This window comes from Aspergillus chevalieri, chromosome 5 (assembly GCF_016861735.1).
Source record: "Aspergillus chevalieri M1 DNA, chromosome 5, nearly complete sequence".
Lineage (NCBI taxonomy): Eukaryota > Fungi > Ascomycota > Eurotiomycetes > Eurotiales > Aspergillaceae > Aspergillus > Aspergillus chevalieri.
This window is the reverse complement of record NC_057366.1, coordinates 2,745,728-2,762,335: the sequence shown is the minus strand read 5'-3', so window position 1 is coordinate 2,762,335 and position 16,608 is coordinate 2,745,728. Positions and strand designations below refer to the sequence as shown.

General features: G+C 49.2%; 5 protein-coding genes and 1 non-coding gene across 6 annotated transcripts; 3 read left to right on the top strand and 3 right to left on the bottom strand.

Moving 5' to 3' along the window:
• Positions 1-1,391: 1,391 nt before the first annotated feature.
• Positions 1,392-2,882, top strand: ACHE_50972A (uncharacterized protein; the record flags this gene model as incomplete). Its single annotated transcript, XM_043280748.1, has 2 exons — positions 1,392-2,680; positions 2,735-2,882. 2 exons carry the CDS (start codon positions 1,392-1,394, stop codon positions 2,880-2,882), a joined length of 1,437 nt encoding a protein of 478 aa, XP_043138296.1.
• A 3,115-nt stretch (positions 2,883-5,997) lies between these two features.
• ACHE_t50015A lies at positions 5,998-6,080 on the top strand. Its single transcript has one exon. It is a non-coding gene; the product is annotated as a tRNA-Leu (tRNA).
• A 1,357-nt stretch (positions 6,081-7,437) lies between these two features.
• On the bottom strand, positions 7,438-8,246 carry ACHE_50971S (uncharacterized protein; the record flags this gene model as incomplete). The annotated part of the gene is made up of 2 exons (XM_043280747.1): positions 7,438-8,064; positions 8,235-8,246. The coding sequence occupies 2 exons, from the start codon at positions 8,244-8,246 to the stop codon at positions 7,438-7,440; spliced, it is 639 nt and encodes a 212-aa protein (XP_043138295.1).
• Positions 8,247-8,361: 115 nt separating this feature from the next.
• On the bottom strand, positions 8,362-9,393 carry ACHE_50970S (SDR family oxidoreductase; the record flags this gene model as incomplete). The annotated part of the gene is made up of 4 exons (XM_043280746.1): positions 8,362-8,628; positions 8,681-8,884; positions 8,944-9,191; positions 9,243-9,393. The coding sequence occupies 4 exons, from the start codon at positions 9,391-9,393 to the stop codon at positions 8,362-8,364; spliced, it is 870 nt and encodes a 289-aa protein (XP_043138294.1).
• A 4,135-nt stretch (positions 9,394-13,528) lies between these two features.
• ACHE_50969A (uncharacterized protein) lies at positions 13,529-14,425 on the top strand (the record flags this gene model as incomplete). The annotated part of the gene is made up of 2 exons (XM_043280745.1): positions 13,529-13,651; positions 13,733-14,425. 2 exons carry the CDS (start codon positions 13,529-13,531, stop codon positions 14,423-14,425), a joined length of 816 nt encoding a protein of 271 aa, XP_043138293.1.
• A 1,127-nt stretch (positions 14,426-15,552) lies between these two features.
• ACHE_50968S (DUF3632 domain-containing protein) lies at positions 15,553-16,462 on the bottom strand (the record flags this gene model as incomplete). The annotated part of the gene is made up of 2 exons (XM_043280744.1): positions 15,553-15,995; positions 16,054-16,462. 2 exons carry the CDS (start codon positions 16,460-16,462, stop codon positions 15,553-15,555), a joined length of 852 nt encoding a protein of 283 aa, XP_043138292.1.
• Between the last annotated feature and the right edge of the window lie 146 nt (positions 16,463-16,608).

The window sequence follows — 16,608 nt, the reverse complement described above, 5'->3', positions numbered from 1 at the left end:
AAGAGGTAAAAAATAAACGAAAAAGAGCAGGGAAGTTGTGGCCACCGCTCGATCTTTGGCCGGCATTGCTCGATGTGCTATGCGCACGGCATATCATCTTTTTCTGATCGAGTGTCACCCGAGTGGTTTTCGAGTGCGATTCGGAGCACACTCGGACAGACCACATCTAGACAAAACACCCAGTCAAGCATAGACCTGGTTTTTTCCATGGTCCTGTTCTTGGCAACGGATGCTCTTTTCCACCCCTTCCCGGAGGGATAACTCCGATACATCCTCCGTATCTCAGATCGGCATACTGGCTGCCAACTTATACCTCGAACAGTTCGAGGAGCAGAAGTTTGCAATCTAAATGCTGCCGCCACCTCTTTCCAACGTCATGCATTGAGGGGACGCGCCAGCCATCGAGTCTCCTGAACGGCGCCGAAATGCACTGATGCACTGACCTCTCCTCCGCGACAGCTCACGTTGATACGTCAAAATATTCCCCCAACGGTGTACAGTATCTTTACGAGGGGGAATGTGTGTATGCAGTCAATCGGAATGATCATTATTGAATTTATGTCCTCCCTCCTTTCGCCCCGCGTGGCGTTTGGCGTAGCAAATGGGGCCTAAAATAAAAACGCCTTCCACTCTATTTTCGGCGCATGACACGGGTTTTTATTTTTTTAATTTTTTCCCCTCGATATGCAAGGGTGCTATATGCCCTGCTATTTCTGAGGCAAGATGGCCCGCCCGCACATAGACTCTAGTCCTGCAGGAGGGAAAATCCGCAATCCGGTTTAGGCAAGGATTAAAAACGGCGTAAGTATGCAGGACACACGGATAATGCTCCTACATACATTTCAGAGCACATACTCTACGGGGTATGTGCTGGATTCTCTTTCATCCATGTTAAAAGGACTCGCCCTTTCCTGTCACACGTGTCAAAGTACGGTATTTCCCCCTGGCCTTTGCTTTTCGGACCCTGTTCCTGTGGATCATTTGGCCCGTCCGTTGTGATCTGATGGCATCGAGGGCGATTTCTTCCTCAGAGACATAAAGTGCCCCATCTCGGATCCACCCATTTAAGAGCATTCCATCCCGTGTGGCACCAGCGTACATCAGAAAGAACAAGGCAATATATACAGCCAGTCGCGGCCGGGCATATTTCCTTGTTGTCTTAGCCCGACTTCCTTCACTCTTCCATTTTGATTATTCTTTGATCTTGTCTTATCTCTGTGTTTATTTTGACCCTCACATTAGTTTCATCTTAACGTGCACACGAATTCTTCCGAATCACGCTTGCAGTTTCTCTTACTTCTTGTGCTCTTTCCCTCTTTTTGGGACAACACTCAAATATCAACCTTGTACCTTGCCACTTGCTGTTGACCGAGTGAACAGAAAGAATCAAGATGTTTCAGGCCGTGGAGTCCTTCGATCTCGACTGCATCAGCAAGCAGCAGCCTCTACAGCGGTACGAATCCGAAGAGGAAGACATTTCCGAGTCCGAAGCAGGGGGCCAGGACCATTCATTCTCACCTGTCGACTTCCATCGTTCCGACTCGGATCTAAGTGCCGACGACATGTCTAATGTCGACGAGCCGGACAACTTTCCTCAACTTGTATCATTATGCCAGCCAGTCGACAAGGACTCGAGGCCTGTGTCGATGGCCACCATCAAGCGTGCTAGCGATGCTACGTTTGTCGCGGGGTCATACATCTACGATGCTGAGGACGATATGATCATTGAGCTTCCATCTCCTGACACCCCTTCACAACTTCCATCATCAGCTTTTCTGCAACCTACTGTCTATAACCCTCTTGAATCAAAACGATCCTCAGCCCGTCTCTCTTTCCGGTCACCGTCTCCCGCCTCGTGTCTTTCTGATGATGAGTCCGATGTACTCGTGGCCGAGCAGGTCAAGTACGTTGAGCCAGTAACTAGACCTAACCTAATCGTGATCAGTCCTACCTCGACACAAACGCCATCCTCTTCTACCGATGAAACACCGTCTGCAGGCAGCGGGAAGTTGTGCCCAAGCAGCACAAGCTCATCTATCCAAAGGGAACAGACCGACATGGTTTCTTCGCTCCGCCAGCCAGCTGAGCCACTGACGACAAATCGAACAGCGTCGAACAAGCGCAATGCGCTCTATGATCACAGCGGAGATGTGCAACCCGCACAGAAGCCAAATAATTCGGAACCGATTTTCCCAGGGCAATCATTAGAGCGGACGAATACGAGTGCAACTGTCAATTGCCTACCCGTTCCAACACTGCCTCATCCAGCATCACGATCGCAGTCTATATCAACCCCGCGCCCTCGAACCTCGATATCCGACAGAGTGGCCAGTCATGTACGACTTCCTAGCAAGTCTCTCGGGAGACCGCCATCACTACGAAGCGTGAGCAGTTTTTCTGCTCCATTCTGGCAACGACCATTCTCACCTCGCTTTGAAGACGCTCACTCCAGATCGTTGTCATACTCCCACAGTGTTTACAACTCTGATGTGACATCATCGCGGGCCACGCGACCATATTCCGGAACCCCCAGCCATGCACCGTACTCAGCATTTAGCAGAGGCCGATCCGAGTCGACATACAACTTGTCTAGTGCAGCCTGTGACACCCCTCTACCGATACGGCACCAGACGGTCAAGCACTCCGCCGCTCCGAGTATCTGGTCAATCAACAGCTTCAGGTCCGACGAGACCAGCGAAAACAGTCTTGATGGTTCCGAGCTGACCGACAACAGCTTCAAGAGAAAGCTCGGTCGGACAAAGACCTTCAGACGGACCAAGCAACAGCAAACAGGGAGCGCAGAGAAGCCTCCCGGGAAGAGCTTCTTGGGGCTCCGGCTAGGCGGTAAACGGAAGTCTACCGTGAAAGATGCACACTTTTGATTCCGGTCTGATCCTATCTCAGATCCTTATCTCAGATCCTATCTCAGAGCACGAAGTACACGAACATCCTTGCTTTGTTAAAACCCGATTTTTGCGGTTACGTCAGTCCTCTTGGAACCTCGTTCTATATCATTTGTTTTTTGTGCTTGGTTATCGGCGTTCAGGTTTACATACCCGATCTGGATCGAGTGATCACCTTTCTACTTTGTACTATAATTTGACCTCCCCGGACTGGGAATACCATTGGAACCGCCCATACCTTGCTGGCAACGGGCGGCCAAATCATGGATTGAAGAGTTTTACAGCATCTACTGTGTCAGTACTCGATGTGCATGCATGAGTCACTTCGTAGTCAGTAACTCTACCCATCCCGCTGTCGTCCCCTCTCTTCCCCTCCCATGAGTGGCAAGCCTACCATAACCACACTTTTCAAACATCAACCGTACCACCCGATAAGATCAAATACCGAGTCAAGACATCGATCTATAATTCTCCACTATTACTGTGGCACAATGCGCTCCGCACGGAATCACCGGGCTCCATACATTCCACACATATTCCGTTCCATTCCATACCATGACAAACTATGTATCAGATCACAATCAAATCAGATCTTTTATCCGCTGCTATTTCTATATTTGGGTTTTTGGATGATCTAAATGCGAATCATGTATGTGTGTTTGGGTGGGGTATGTATGGGGGCATCTTGTGTCTCAGGATGAGTCTGGGTGTTTGAAGGGTTCATGAATGACTCGTTGGAATCGACCGTGCGACTGGGGTGACCTTACTCTGTATATATTGGACAAGAAACATTACTTAATCCGTGGTGAATTGTTTTGAGGTGTTGTGTGACATCACTGCTGATGCCCTAATTCAAAGAATAAACATGATGACAGACGTCCGATTTTTCTTTTCGTCGTAGCAGTGAAATACAGAAAAAGACAAAAACTGCTTCGTCTTCTACAATCATCCAAGCTACAGAGAAGATCGTAGAAGCCATAACACTTCTACTTCTAATTCAGTAGTATCCAACTTGACCCACAATAGCATTCTTCATTCTTCGTTCTTTCTGTTTTTGTGTCACGATTCTATCTAACTCCATTCAACTTCATTCAAGAAAGATAACAACACACACAGAAGAGCCCCCAAAGATGGATGATACCACAAGCCAAAGCCTTCTGTCTGGTCTTCCAGAGAACTGTCCCACCCACACCCTGAAGAGCTTTAAACAACCTGGGGCAGCAGCAAGTGAGGTCTAAAATAAGCTCCGAGAGAACGAAGATAATGGAAACCAATATCTCGTGGTACGAGGATTAACCAAGTACGCCATAGAATATCTCTTTGATGACAAGACCATCCTCGGAGGAATAGGATTCAGGCTCTGGTACGAAGCATCTATAGGACTTATGAAGATCATTGTGTAACCTATACACAGCTGCGCAACTGATCATTTACTCGGTTGATGGATAGAGAGTTACATGCAATGGGTGGTGCTGTGGTCGAGCAATATAGATGGGATGTGACGAACGCACACCCAATGACAAAGTTTATTACGGACAAGGGAAAGCAACCAGGCCAATGCTTTGCCAACTACGCGTGACAAGGTAAATGTCTAGCCAACATTAGCCATTGAAACAAGAGTGAGTGAGGTGCTCCCTCAACTCCACACTGATGCAAATTGGTGGTTTGAAAACTCCCACAGAAAAACACGCATTGTTCTGGTCATCGCGCTGTGCAAGGAACCGCGGAAAATTTTGATTGAGAGCTGGCAACTAGAGCCGACAGAGCCTAATAATATCCAACAGCAAGATTGCGCTCAAAGATAGAGATTAGCGTTGATGCTTCTGGCGTGGCTACCCCTAGTGCGCCATTGTAACTCCCATTCCTGGCTCTTATGGATCGAAACCAAGTCGGGAATGAGGGGGGAATGTTGATGTCAATGTTGAGGTTTTGACGACTTGGGCGCGATATTTATTCTAGGCACAGTCCTGGATCTTTTGCTACGCTGCTACGGCACTTTTGCTCAGACATTCTGATGTTTGGCCTAAAGCAAACGCTTTCATCGATGTTGGAGGCTTGCCTGTATACTCAAAAATGACTAGATCTGCTGCAGAAAGCCGGCTTGCTGCTGTATGAAACAATAACCGGCGCCGATATTGCTTACTCTTTCACCTTGTTACCATTGCGAGCGATTGCATATGCTTGATCGAACGTGCTGCAAAAATGAAAACCGATTTTTCAAGGCTATGGGAGAATCTGGAATCTGGTTCAAGAGCCATCCTTAATCATAGGGTTTACTTTTTTTTTCTTCATAAAGGATCCGTGGGAGTGACCAAAGTCATACCATCTGAACAACATGCTTCCCCAAAAAATTGTTCTCAGGAGCTGGACAGACACTTCTCATCAAAGAACCGAGAATGATCTTCGAGGTGGGATATTCACAGAACTCAACACCCCTAGAAAGTGTAATGCACGGATAGATCACCACAATCATCCAAGTAATTACAATCAACATTGACATTGGCACTCGCACTCTGATTTTAAATAGTATAAGTCTCTACCAGCTCGGCCAGGCGCGGTAACGCGTAATATGGGACCCATCCAGAACGACCTAGAGCATGTACAGAGCGCCTGACCATTGTTTCCTACGAAATCCGCAATGAACATTTATTGAAGGGCAATCCCTCACTCCAAGCACCGGTGCGAATTACGCATACCAAAGCGCAGATGCTTGTTGATGGTTTCCCAATTCATGTGGAATACATCAACGCTTGTCTTTTTCTCGCCGTGGGTGCTGGGCTTCTCCTAAGGGATAATTTTATTGATGGGACCAAATGAACTAAATGAATGGCTTTGCCAGTTCTCAGTCCGTACGCTACCAAGTTGATCACACCAGTATTGGCCTTGTCTAGCAATACAAAGACACACACCCCAATCTCCTCATGGATGCTATATCTAACCTCAGAGCAAGCCGGCGCTAACAGCCGGAGTCACCTAGCGATCAATTTGACTGACGGCCTGGACTGCTTTGCAGCCAAGTGCGCGAAATGAGACCCACAAGATGCAAAGAACCCCGTTTGGGCAACTATAAACAAGATGACAATGATTATTATCAAGCAAGATGGCAGAGTGGTCTAAGGCACCTGCATTTAGGCTGCAGTATTGAAAGATACATGGCTTTGAATTCCATCCTTGCCAACACATGCTTACTATGTCTTTTAATCCTGTAAGCCCCTGGTAGCCTAGTTGGATATGATGGTCGGCTGCAATGGAAAAAATTGTAACCTGGACCTCCTCTAGGAGTTGGTTTTTGCCATTCCGAAACAAAAACAACTCTTAGCTCTACAAATAAGAGAATAATGGAGATATCTGTACCAACAGCCAGATCCTGAAACCAAGTCTAACAAGCATTGAATCACGCTTAATTGAATAACCGCTTACTGTCTCTTTTTGTAAACTACTGACCGTGGTGATTCGTTGGCCTCTTCTAGGGTCGTTCCTTCGGGTAGGTAGCCGTGGCTATGCGACGTCGAACTTGCGAGCGATGATAGCGGCTTTACGTGATAAGACTGCCATCGTATGAACATGTTAATCAGGATATCTTACATGAGGAGACGCCATATGGATGGTTCTACTCGCCGCCCAGAGTATGGCCGGTCTCGGCTCTTGGCCAAGCTCTAGTAGTCGAGACTGTTGTCCCCGAGTCTTTACCACCACTGCACACAGATGCGATCTGGTAGTTGACCAACGGTCGCTTTGCTCATATCTATACAAAAAGCGGCGAGAAACTGGTTACCGAGTCGAAACTTCTCACCGCTGCTATAAGTTACAACCTAAATGATAGGAGCATCCTCGAAAGAATAACATAGTGGTTCATGCACGAAAGATAGGTGAAAAAGATCCAATCACAGATGCAAAAGCCCATTTCATATTGCAAAGCCAAACGACTTTGGTCAACGAGCATTAGCTATGAGCAGTATTTGGGAATGAGCAACAGCCCAAGCACGTACACAGCTTCCAACTTTAAAAAAGGAAAAAAAGGAACCAAATGCATGTTCCTGGTTGCTTCACTATAAGCCACTAGAGACTGGCCGACCTTCTTTGTCGAGTGCAATTGAATCCCAAACAGACGCAGCTAAAGATGCCTGTTGGTGGTTTGCCAACCCATGCGGAAAGCACCATGTCGCTCTAATACTTGCTGTATGGAATTGAAGGCGCCGATAACTCCGTGATTCCATTAAAATTATTCAAAGAACACTTCCGCTACAATCGTCATGTTTTCCGTGGTGGCTGTAGCTTGGCCGTGGTCGTCGTGGCTCGTATCATCAAAGCTCTCTACTAGAAATGCTGGGGGGTTCCTTCAGTAGGGCATTGAGGATCCTGACTGTCAGCATTGACGACAATAACAAAGTCTCCTTCCAACACAGCGTTCTTCTGGGGAGTCTGCAGACTAGCAGATGCTTGGTTGGATTCAAAGACTGAACTGCTCTCAGTAGACATACAACTAAGCGAGACTTTGATCAGGTGACTGAAAGACTCGATGTCGCAGATTACCCTAAGGCTTTTCTATGAGGACATCCACGGTGATGGATATGCTTTGGTTTTGTGCCTGGTTTCCAAACCGCGACCAAAATGCCGGGTTGTCATTCAGGCTACCATACCGCGGGGCTAGGATATTCGGAAACGTGTAGCGAACACCATCCGCCTGAGCATCCTGCTTGAGATAGCTAAGGAACGTAATCTCGACGACCACCTGTTCACCCACCTTGACATTCCCCAGCCGGACATTTAGGACGTCCCTGGCGCTGTAGTCGAGAACACTTGCCTGTCGACCCTGGGATACGGCTTCGGTATAGTCTTTATTGGCTTGTTCCTTGAATTTGACCTGACTGTAGAGGACTCGGTCGCCAACTTGGCAGATGTAGTCCACGACGCTGACACCGTCATATAATGGAAAAGTGTACGAGACTCCTTTGAGAGGTGTACTCGAGGGGTTGGTGAAGGTCTGGGTCAGGACTGTCCGGGAGATGGAGGACAGATCGTTGCGTAGGCCTGCAGAGAGACCTCGGGGAAGTATCGCCAGGAACCCAACCGCCGTGGCTATTGTCGAAGTAGCGACATCCACATGGGATTGGCGGGCGATTATAGTACATTGTCTCCCCGAGTAAGTGTGATAAAAGTGCTCGATTCAGAAAGTGTTCGATTCAGTAGATTGATAGATTGTTGATGGAGAGAAAAAAAAAAATCGAGGGAAAGAAGAGACAACACGAGGGACGATGTTGCGTTTAAAGAAGGAAAGAGGGCAAGTCACGGGACGCAACCTCATTCGTACTTGACTCAGTTTTGACTCACAGAAGACATCATCCTTATAACCACACACTACTTTCCTTACAAGAAAGAGTCAGGAACAGCACTCGGAAGCCCGATTCTGCGTGAAAACAAGCAAAGTTCAATATCCTTACGACATTCGTGCGACCTATTAGATACACTTGCCACCGTCAATAACCAGCTCAGTCCCGTTGATGAATCTCCCCTCGTCACTCGCAAGATACAGACACATATTAGCCACATCATCCGCCTCTGTCAATCGTCCCAACGGCACATTCCCCAGGAACTTCTCCCGATTTTCGGGGGTATCCTCCAGACCAGTGAACATGGAGAAAAGACCCGTTCCGCTGAGCAGAGGACATACGGTGTTGACGCGAATATTGTGTGGGCCGTATTCGGCTGCGAGACCTTTGGTGGCCTGTGATGGTTAGCCGAGTGGTATCGCATGCTATGGGATGGCGGATACGTACATTCGACACAGCACCCTTGGACGCATTGTACCAGACGAGACCCGGTCGTGGTCGCGATGCGCCTGTGGACGAGATGTTGATCATGGAACCGCCCTGTCCTTGTTCGATGATACGCTGCATGAAGGCCTGACTGCCGTGGAAGATGCCCTTGACGTTGACCTTGAAGACGCGCTCCCACTCTTCCTCGGTGACTTCTAGCGTGGGCTGCATTCATTAGTTTCCTTCTTTTCAAACCATTTCCCTTAATACAAGAAATAACTAACCTTATTCCGATATGTCGTCCCGGCATTATTAACCAACACATCCAACCGTCCAAATTTCTCAAAAGCCAAATCAATCACAGTCTTCCAGTCTTCCGGATTCGTTACGTCCTGTTTCTGGAAAATGAGACTCGAAGGATTCTGCGACGCGACATTCTGTCCTCCTTCGGCATTGATATCGGTGATGACAACTTTAGCGCCTTCTTCGCCGAAGCGGCGGGCGATGGCTGCGCCGAATCCGGAGCCGCCCCCTGCTCCGTGTCAGTCCTGTACAATTGCCATAGATAGCAGTAGATATGTACCGGTAACTATCGCGACTTTGCCTTGAAGTCTGTTGCCTTGAACGATGGCCATTTTCCAGTGTAGATAGTGCAGATACAGTGTAATTGTAGAAGAGAAGGGGTGAAATGTCAGATGGATGCTACGCCCGTACGACCGAGAGATAAATAACATGTAATTTTCTTCACTACTGGTTGATCAAAAGAGGGGAGGGGGGGATCCTGCGCGGCGGGGATACCATGCTATCGAATCTCGCTAATTGGTTCGTACCGCAGCTCTTCAGAGAATTGCATTAGCTTGACTCGACTAACGTAAAGTACAAAGCCTTTGTTAGTCTTTGTATTGTTCGATGTTCTCTCCGAACTTTTGCACCATAACCGACAGCCGATGCGGGGTATATCTGACAGCTGACACGAACCACTTCCAAATCGGGTAAATTCACGGCTAACTATTATTGTTATTATTATTATTATTATTATTTAATCAAGTTTATTGTCTATTTAGAGCCCTAGAGCTATGACAGACCATGATTCATGGACTCGAGGCCAGCAGCTATTCTACAGTCTCTTGTCCCTATGAGTTCCCAAGGTAGCCTCCCTCCTATAATCATTTTAATCCTTTTCCTCGCCCCAAGCCGCCTGTATGCTCAGGGCTTTCGAGCACAGTGTTCTCCTTGTGTTTCGTAGCAAGACGGGTGTGGCCTAGGCTGAGTCTCAGCTTAGGCTACCCTTCCTGCTACCCTTCTCCTGTTCTAATTGCCCCCTCCAATGCTTCTAGTCCCCATTCGTCATCTCTTCGGGCCGTTCGCTGCAGGTGTGTTCGGGGTAGAGCTACACTAGTGTTGGCCAGAAATTGTAGTAGCGCCCTGGTAGCTCTAGGCTCTCCTAAAAGTCGTCCTTGCGGGTGCTGCTCTGCAGCAGTGGGTTTCATAACTCCATCCATCTCCAGATCTCTGTAGACCTTGTTTCGTTGGTGTCGCCATTTCCGACATTCAGAGGGAAGATGGTATATTGTCTCCCTTGATGTGCCGCATCCTTTACAGGTTGCATCCTCCTGGGCCTGGATCCGATGTAGGTGTGCTCCAATCGCTGCATGTCCTGACTTCAGTTAAAAATAGCGGCTTGCCAGGTGCTTGGAAGCCACTGCAGCTGTAGGGTTGAGTTGCCAGTTTTTCTGTGGCCTTTACATTCATTGACCTTGTTGGGATCACTGTCTGAGTTCCTTAGTGAGCCATCTTTGCCTTTGTGTTGTAATGGCTTCTGCTCAGGCTCTACAGGCAAAGACCAGAGAGATCTCCCTTGGGCCTTTTCTTGCAGGCTTACTGGCTGCCTGCTTTGCTGCCTGGTCAGCTCTCTCATTTCCTTCTACCCCTGCGCGTCCCGGAACCTATTGGATGGTGGGTTGACGACGTTGGGCATATAATCTCTTGGCTATAGCATGTGCTTGGATTGCTAATGCTTGATCTGGCCCTGGCTCGGTATGTTGCTGTCGTTGCAGCCTCGTAATGACGGCTTGGGGGTCCAGCAAGATAGTAACTGGTCTCCGATCTCCCACTTTCCCTGCTACCTGGAGTGCTCGAACAACTCCAAGAAGCTCTGCTTCAAAGACCTCTTGTCCCTTGCCTAATGGGATCTCCTTGGTCTTCCAGGCCACTCCTGCTTCTTGCCATGCAATTCCTGCTCCACATCTGCCATTTTCTAATCTTGAGCCGTCTGACCAAATTGCCAGTCCAGAAGAGAGAGATTGCGCAGCTGCTAGGGCCTCTGGGCCTGGTAGCACCGCTATTCGGCCTGGGAACTGGTTAGTGGTCGTCTGTATCGTGTTTTCAAAGCCCTCGGATGGGCCTGCTATAGGATATTGGCTAACTGTCGAGCTAGGTGTTGTCCCAGGGACCATAGGCCCCGGTTGCTGCTCTCCGCCCATTGCTGCTGCCAGCTTTTAATTGGGGGCTGCTGTAAATTACTTGGACGAACAAGAGAAATATACCATAATCACACTACAAGTAAACAGTAACATTCAGTAGTAACTACAGTAACGGGCGATGTGACACGTACTGTATTAGCCCAAACTGCATTCATTAAGTGATGCCACAACGCGCAGTTGCGGCGTTTGACATCAGCGTCGACAATCTCAGGAGGGGATTGTTGCAGTGGCTGAGGTTCGGATTGCTATTGCAAGAGGAAACGGAAAATGAAGCGCAGGAAAATGAAGCGCAGGAAAATGAAGCGCAGGAAAATGAGATCTACCATCCATCCAAGCTGATTTTTTTAGGTTAAGTGTGTTGAACACTTGCAGAGTTCGGGTTTGAATCAACTCGTTGAATCCGCGTTTTTAATATCACCAGCACGGCTTAATTCGGCTCATTCTGACTCAACCAGAAGTGGTTTTGCGTAGCCGTGTAGCCCAAAGTACATTGCCAACACCATCCATTCACGCCAACTATTCTCGCCGTCCCTACTTATGCCGAACTGACATGGCCACTCTCGACTCCCTCAAGTGGACACTTAGGCACAAAGCCACGGCAACGGGGTCATCCCTGAAGCAGCCATTGTCAGACACACAGTACAGCACTGGCTTCGATATCTTGATGCGGGGCTCAGGATGGATGAGATACGAAAACTTCATTATCTCGCAACTATCTCAGCTGCCAGCCCCTCTCTTCGACTCGCGTGCTCATATCTCGGCGCTAGAAATTGGACCCGGCCCGAAAAGCGTACTTGATCCGCCCGGTCATCTGAGACGGAAGGTCAGGAGATACGTTGATTTGTGCCTAACGGCCTGTTTGCTATAAGGATGGAAAACTGGCTTTGCTCTACCTCGCAGACGGAGTCCCCGCTGCCCTGTCTCGAAAGCCCGCCTGGCATCCATTGAATTCCATTCGTTCTGAACAGAAACACAGGGAGGGGTACTGGTACCGGTACGCATGAAAGCGACGAAAAGTCCGACATCATCCTATTCTGTTACAACATGTACGGCATGAAGCCCAAAGCTAGGTTAATTGAACGGGCGCTGGAAATGCTTGTTGAGCAGCCCAAAGGCGGAATGGTGGTGGTTTTCCATCGCGACGGGACTCTACACCTCGATGGATTAGCGTGCCATCGAACGGCTTCTTTCCCTACCGGAGTCGTTAGCGTAGCGAATAACAACGAGGCTTGGACTGTTTGCTCCTTTCTTGACGGGGTTGGTCATGCAGGGTGTGGAGGCGGACAAGGCTATCCGAGTTGAATGGCGTAATGTGTGCCGCGCCTTGAGCCGTCACGAGGAGGCCCATGCAGACCATCTCTAATTCAGTTCGCCGGACGCTATGGTGACCTTTACCCAACATGCAACCCATTGCGGGAGTTGATGGCACAGGTGACATTGTTGAATGGGGACAAGGCAGTTAAAAACCGTGAGGCTCGCCTCCACCATCCCGCCTCAATTGTCAGACCGACAGAGCTCCGACACGTCCAGCAGTGCGTTCGATGGGCTCTAAAGCATGGGGTCGGCCTGACTGTCGTTGGCGGGGGTTACAGCAGCTACTGTCTATGGTCCAACGTTTTTTCGGTCGACATGGGCGCCTTTGACAAAGTATACATTCTCACGGCCGGGGATGCTGGAGGGGAATCCGGTTCTGAATCTGTTTCCTCGGTCGTCGCCGAGGCCGGCTGCAAGACAGGGGATATTGTCTGCAAGACCATGGCGGCGGACGTGACAGTGCCCTTGGGGTCCTGCTCAAGCGTAGGCGCGGGGCTTTGGCTACAAGGTGGCATTGGGCACTTTGTACGGGCTCGCGTGCGACGCCATCGTCGGTGCTATGGTGGTCAGTGTTGACTCTAGCCTGGCCCTCTGCATCGACTATGTACCAAGCCAACACTGGCCAGCCGGTTCTGTGCGCCCAGAAAACGAAGCCGATCTGTTGTGGGCGCTGGGACTAATGTTGGTATCGTAGTCAGTGCGACTTTCAATCTTACATGGCTTCGACCTACTCAACTCGAAACTGGGTTGTCCTGTTAAGTGACAACCATCGGGGCGCGGCTCATGGTTAGCGATTTTAGTAACTTCGTCACCAGGAAACTCCCCCCGTTCTGCAGACGCGTATCTGTACTGGGACATCGGCCAGCTGCACCTTGGCGTGACCATGTTCGAATCTTCCACGACTAGGCTCACCTCTTAAACACCCACGCCCACACTGACGCCAGCAAACACAATTTTTGGGACCGGAAGACAATTTCAAGGCCGTGGACGGCGTCAGTTTGCTTGAGGCTGAGATGTACATGTCCGGGATGCACGGCGGGCACGGCAACAGCAGGACCTCCTCATTCAAGCGATGTTTATTGTTAAAACGCGTCGGAGCACCGACGTCACCGACATTTTGGTGGCAGCCGTTGAGACTCGTCCCTCGCCACTCTCCTATCTCCATCTGCTGCAAGGTGGCGGAGTGGTCGGCGACGTGGCCGCTGATGCCACTGCTTTCAGCTGTCGAGACTGGGATTTTGCCTGTGTAGTAATTGGTGCCTGACCGTGAGACCAGGATGGAACCGAATTCGCTCCAGCTGCCGTGCGATGGGTATACAAGGTCGCCAGGGGCTTGTTGCCCCTGAGTATCGGAGTTTACGGTGCAGGCCTCGAGCCAGACTCTAGAGACGCCGCGCTGGCAGCCAAGGCTTTTGGTCTGAACTGGCCGCGCCTGGCTCGCCTCAAGCACAGCTTGGACCAGCGCAATATGCTGGCTTACGCCTGCCCGCTCCTGAAAGCACCAATGAAACAGAAGCTCATCATTCTTATCACGGGTGAAAGCTGCGCCAGTGAAGTCTTTTGCACTGACATCTGGGTCTCTGTATTCCTCACATGCACTCACAGAAGCCTCAAGGTGCGCGCAGTCAGCAATAGTGATGTGACCAAGCGAGAATACGCGACAGCTGCCGGTGCCGACCTGAACTGCCTGCTTCGGAACCGTGCCTACAAAGAGCAACATTGGCCAGGGTTGACAGCGTTCTTCCAGGGCCAGGTGCGGCATCAACCTCGGCTACCAGAGGAGCATTCTCTAAATGTGGTCTACGGCGCCGTAGATTTGGATGTGCTGCTAATCACCGGGATAATAGATGAGGCCCCGGTTGCAACGTGGCCACATTTGGTGCCATATAGCAGACTGCTCGAGGTTCGCGTCAAAGCTAGCCAAGAGACGCGGCGTGCTCATCGAGGGTGTAACGGTGTTGATGATTGACGACAACGTGGACAAGAATGGCAGGTCAAAACTGACGGCCTTAGAATACCGCCCTAGTCTCATCTTCGACAACGAGTTCGGAATAGTAGATAATAATGAATCAATGTTCCTATCTAAGCTATTATAGCCATCCGCAAGAATATCGAATCTGGAAGAAAAAAAGAAGTGGAATTTATCTACAGGAGAAAAGGAATTTCATCTATAGATTGTGCAGCTGCACTAAGTGTTTCCTTTGTCTGCTCAGATGGCGGTGTTTGTCGATATCAGTGTAATGGGCCGAAGCCTTGCTATCTAATATATAGATATGTACAAAAGAACTCGTTGGGGAAAGGAAAGAAAGAAAGAAAGACACGCTGGCGGTGGATTTATATACTCGTGATCAGGTGATCCACGATCACCTGACTTCGGCACGCTCTTGTGAATAGCTTCAATCGAGAACCATTTATGGTTCGAGGTGCCTTTCGGGCCTAGCCCGTTAATCAGCCACTGAGGCGATATTGAGGCGTTGAGCTGTCACAGGTAGTCAGGTTTATGTATTAACACCCCTGGTTCTGTCTACAGAAAAAAGCAACACATTCAAATTCCCGGCATTCTATTACGAGGGATGAATATGACTGAAAGGAGACTAACAATTGCCAATGCCTGACACGCAAAATGATTGCCCACTGTTCAACCTTACTCCATGTGCAGAAATTCACAAACTACCTAAAAGAATGCACTTATAACTCTCTCCTAAAGGCAGTTCCTTGAACAACGAAGGAAGGGATTTTCCCTCTTCATTGCGTTCAAGTAGGCCTCGCCCAGGCCCTCATGGAATCTCATTCTCATAAAATTTCCACGCTTTACCTAATTTGTATGCATAAAATTGATGATGCGTCTTGATATTATAGTTACTGTTGTTTACACTGTAACACCTGTTTTGGTACCTCGGATGATAGGTTAAATATAGGTTCTTTTTATCCAGCATTGAAGGATTCACTCGTACACATTTCCTAGGCTAGAGAGTCTCCTGACAAATTCACCATGGCAATCATCCAAGAGTGTAAAGAATAGAGCACGATATTCGAAACCTGAGAGAGGAATTCTTTTCAATCCCATATTTGAGGATGGTATAGTACAGGCTAATGTCAACCACCACGAGCTACGCACCTATCCATCCCCTCTATTGCAGCTCTGCAAGCCTCCTGGGTCGCCTCCGTAGCATCCGAATGACATTCCACCTCCCCAAACCTCTTCCTCCAAAAGGCCCACCGAGCAATCGAGTACCCCTGCTGCGGCTCGCCCTTCCAAAGCCCCCCAGGCACCTCGCGATCCGCGCATTCCTGCCGCTGGCAAGCCTCGTATATCATGGATGGACAAAGAACAAACCAGATGGCAGCAGCGGGCACACGACGGTTAATCGGAGTCTTGGGTTTCTTTCTCCGGAATTCCTCAAGGGCCTTGATTATGCAGGCGAGGGCGCGGAAGGCGTTGGTGCAGAGGTTGTGGTTAGTGAAGTGGGCTAGGAGGCCGTTCATATTTCGCCAGCGGACGGCGTAGAGATCCTCCGGGGGTTTGTTTTCGGGGATTCCTGATTTATTATGAGCATTGCAGGAGCACCATGGTTTGATATGCAGAGAATGACATACGATTCCACCGCTCATGCAGCATCGGTTCGAAATAAAGACCATCTCGCCATACAGGCTGACCATCGTAATTGCCCCCGTCCTGAATAACAATCGTCTCGGGCAAATTTCTTAATGCTTTGACAAGAGCAACGAAGCGCTGCATTGTCTCATGTCGGTAATCCAACTGTGGCGCGATGCGAAACATCAACTCCCAGAACTCAAAGAGGAAACTGGCTGTAGACTCTTTTTCCTCTTTTGGACCCGGGCGGTGGGAAGGGAGCAGAGCATTGATCTGGTTTGCTGCTTGGTCCGGAGTGATGGAGGAAGTTTCGGGAAGATATGTTGTTAGTAGGGAGAAGAATGCGTGCTCAGTGTTGGATGGCTCGTGGGGGGACTCAAGGTCCAGATTGAGGGGGTTTGAAGCGATCATGATATTGTGAGTGGTAATTATGGAGAAGAGTATGTGCTTGAAGAAGAGAATATATCAATAAAGTACTTTCTTCCATATATAAAAGTCCGCCTGAGGCTGTGCAAGGCTCTTTCATACTCAGCCCCAGATCTCCTAACCTAGCCTTG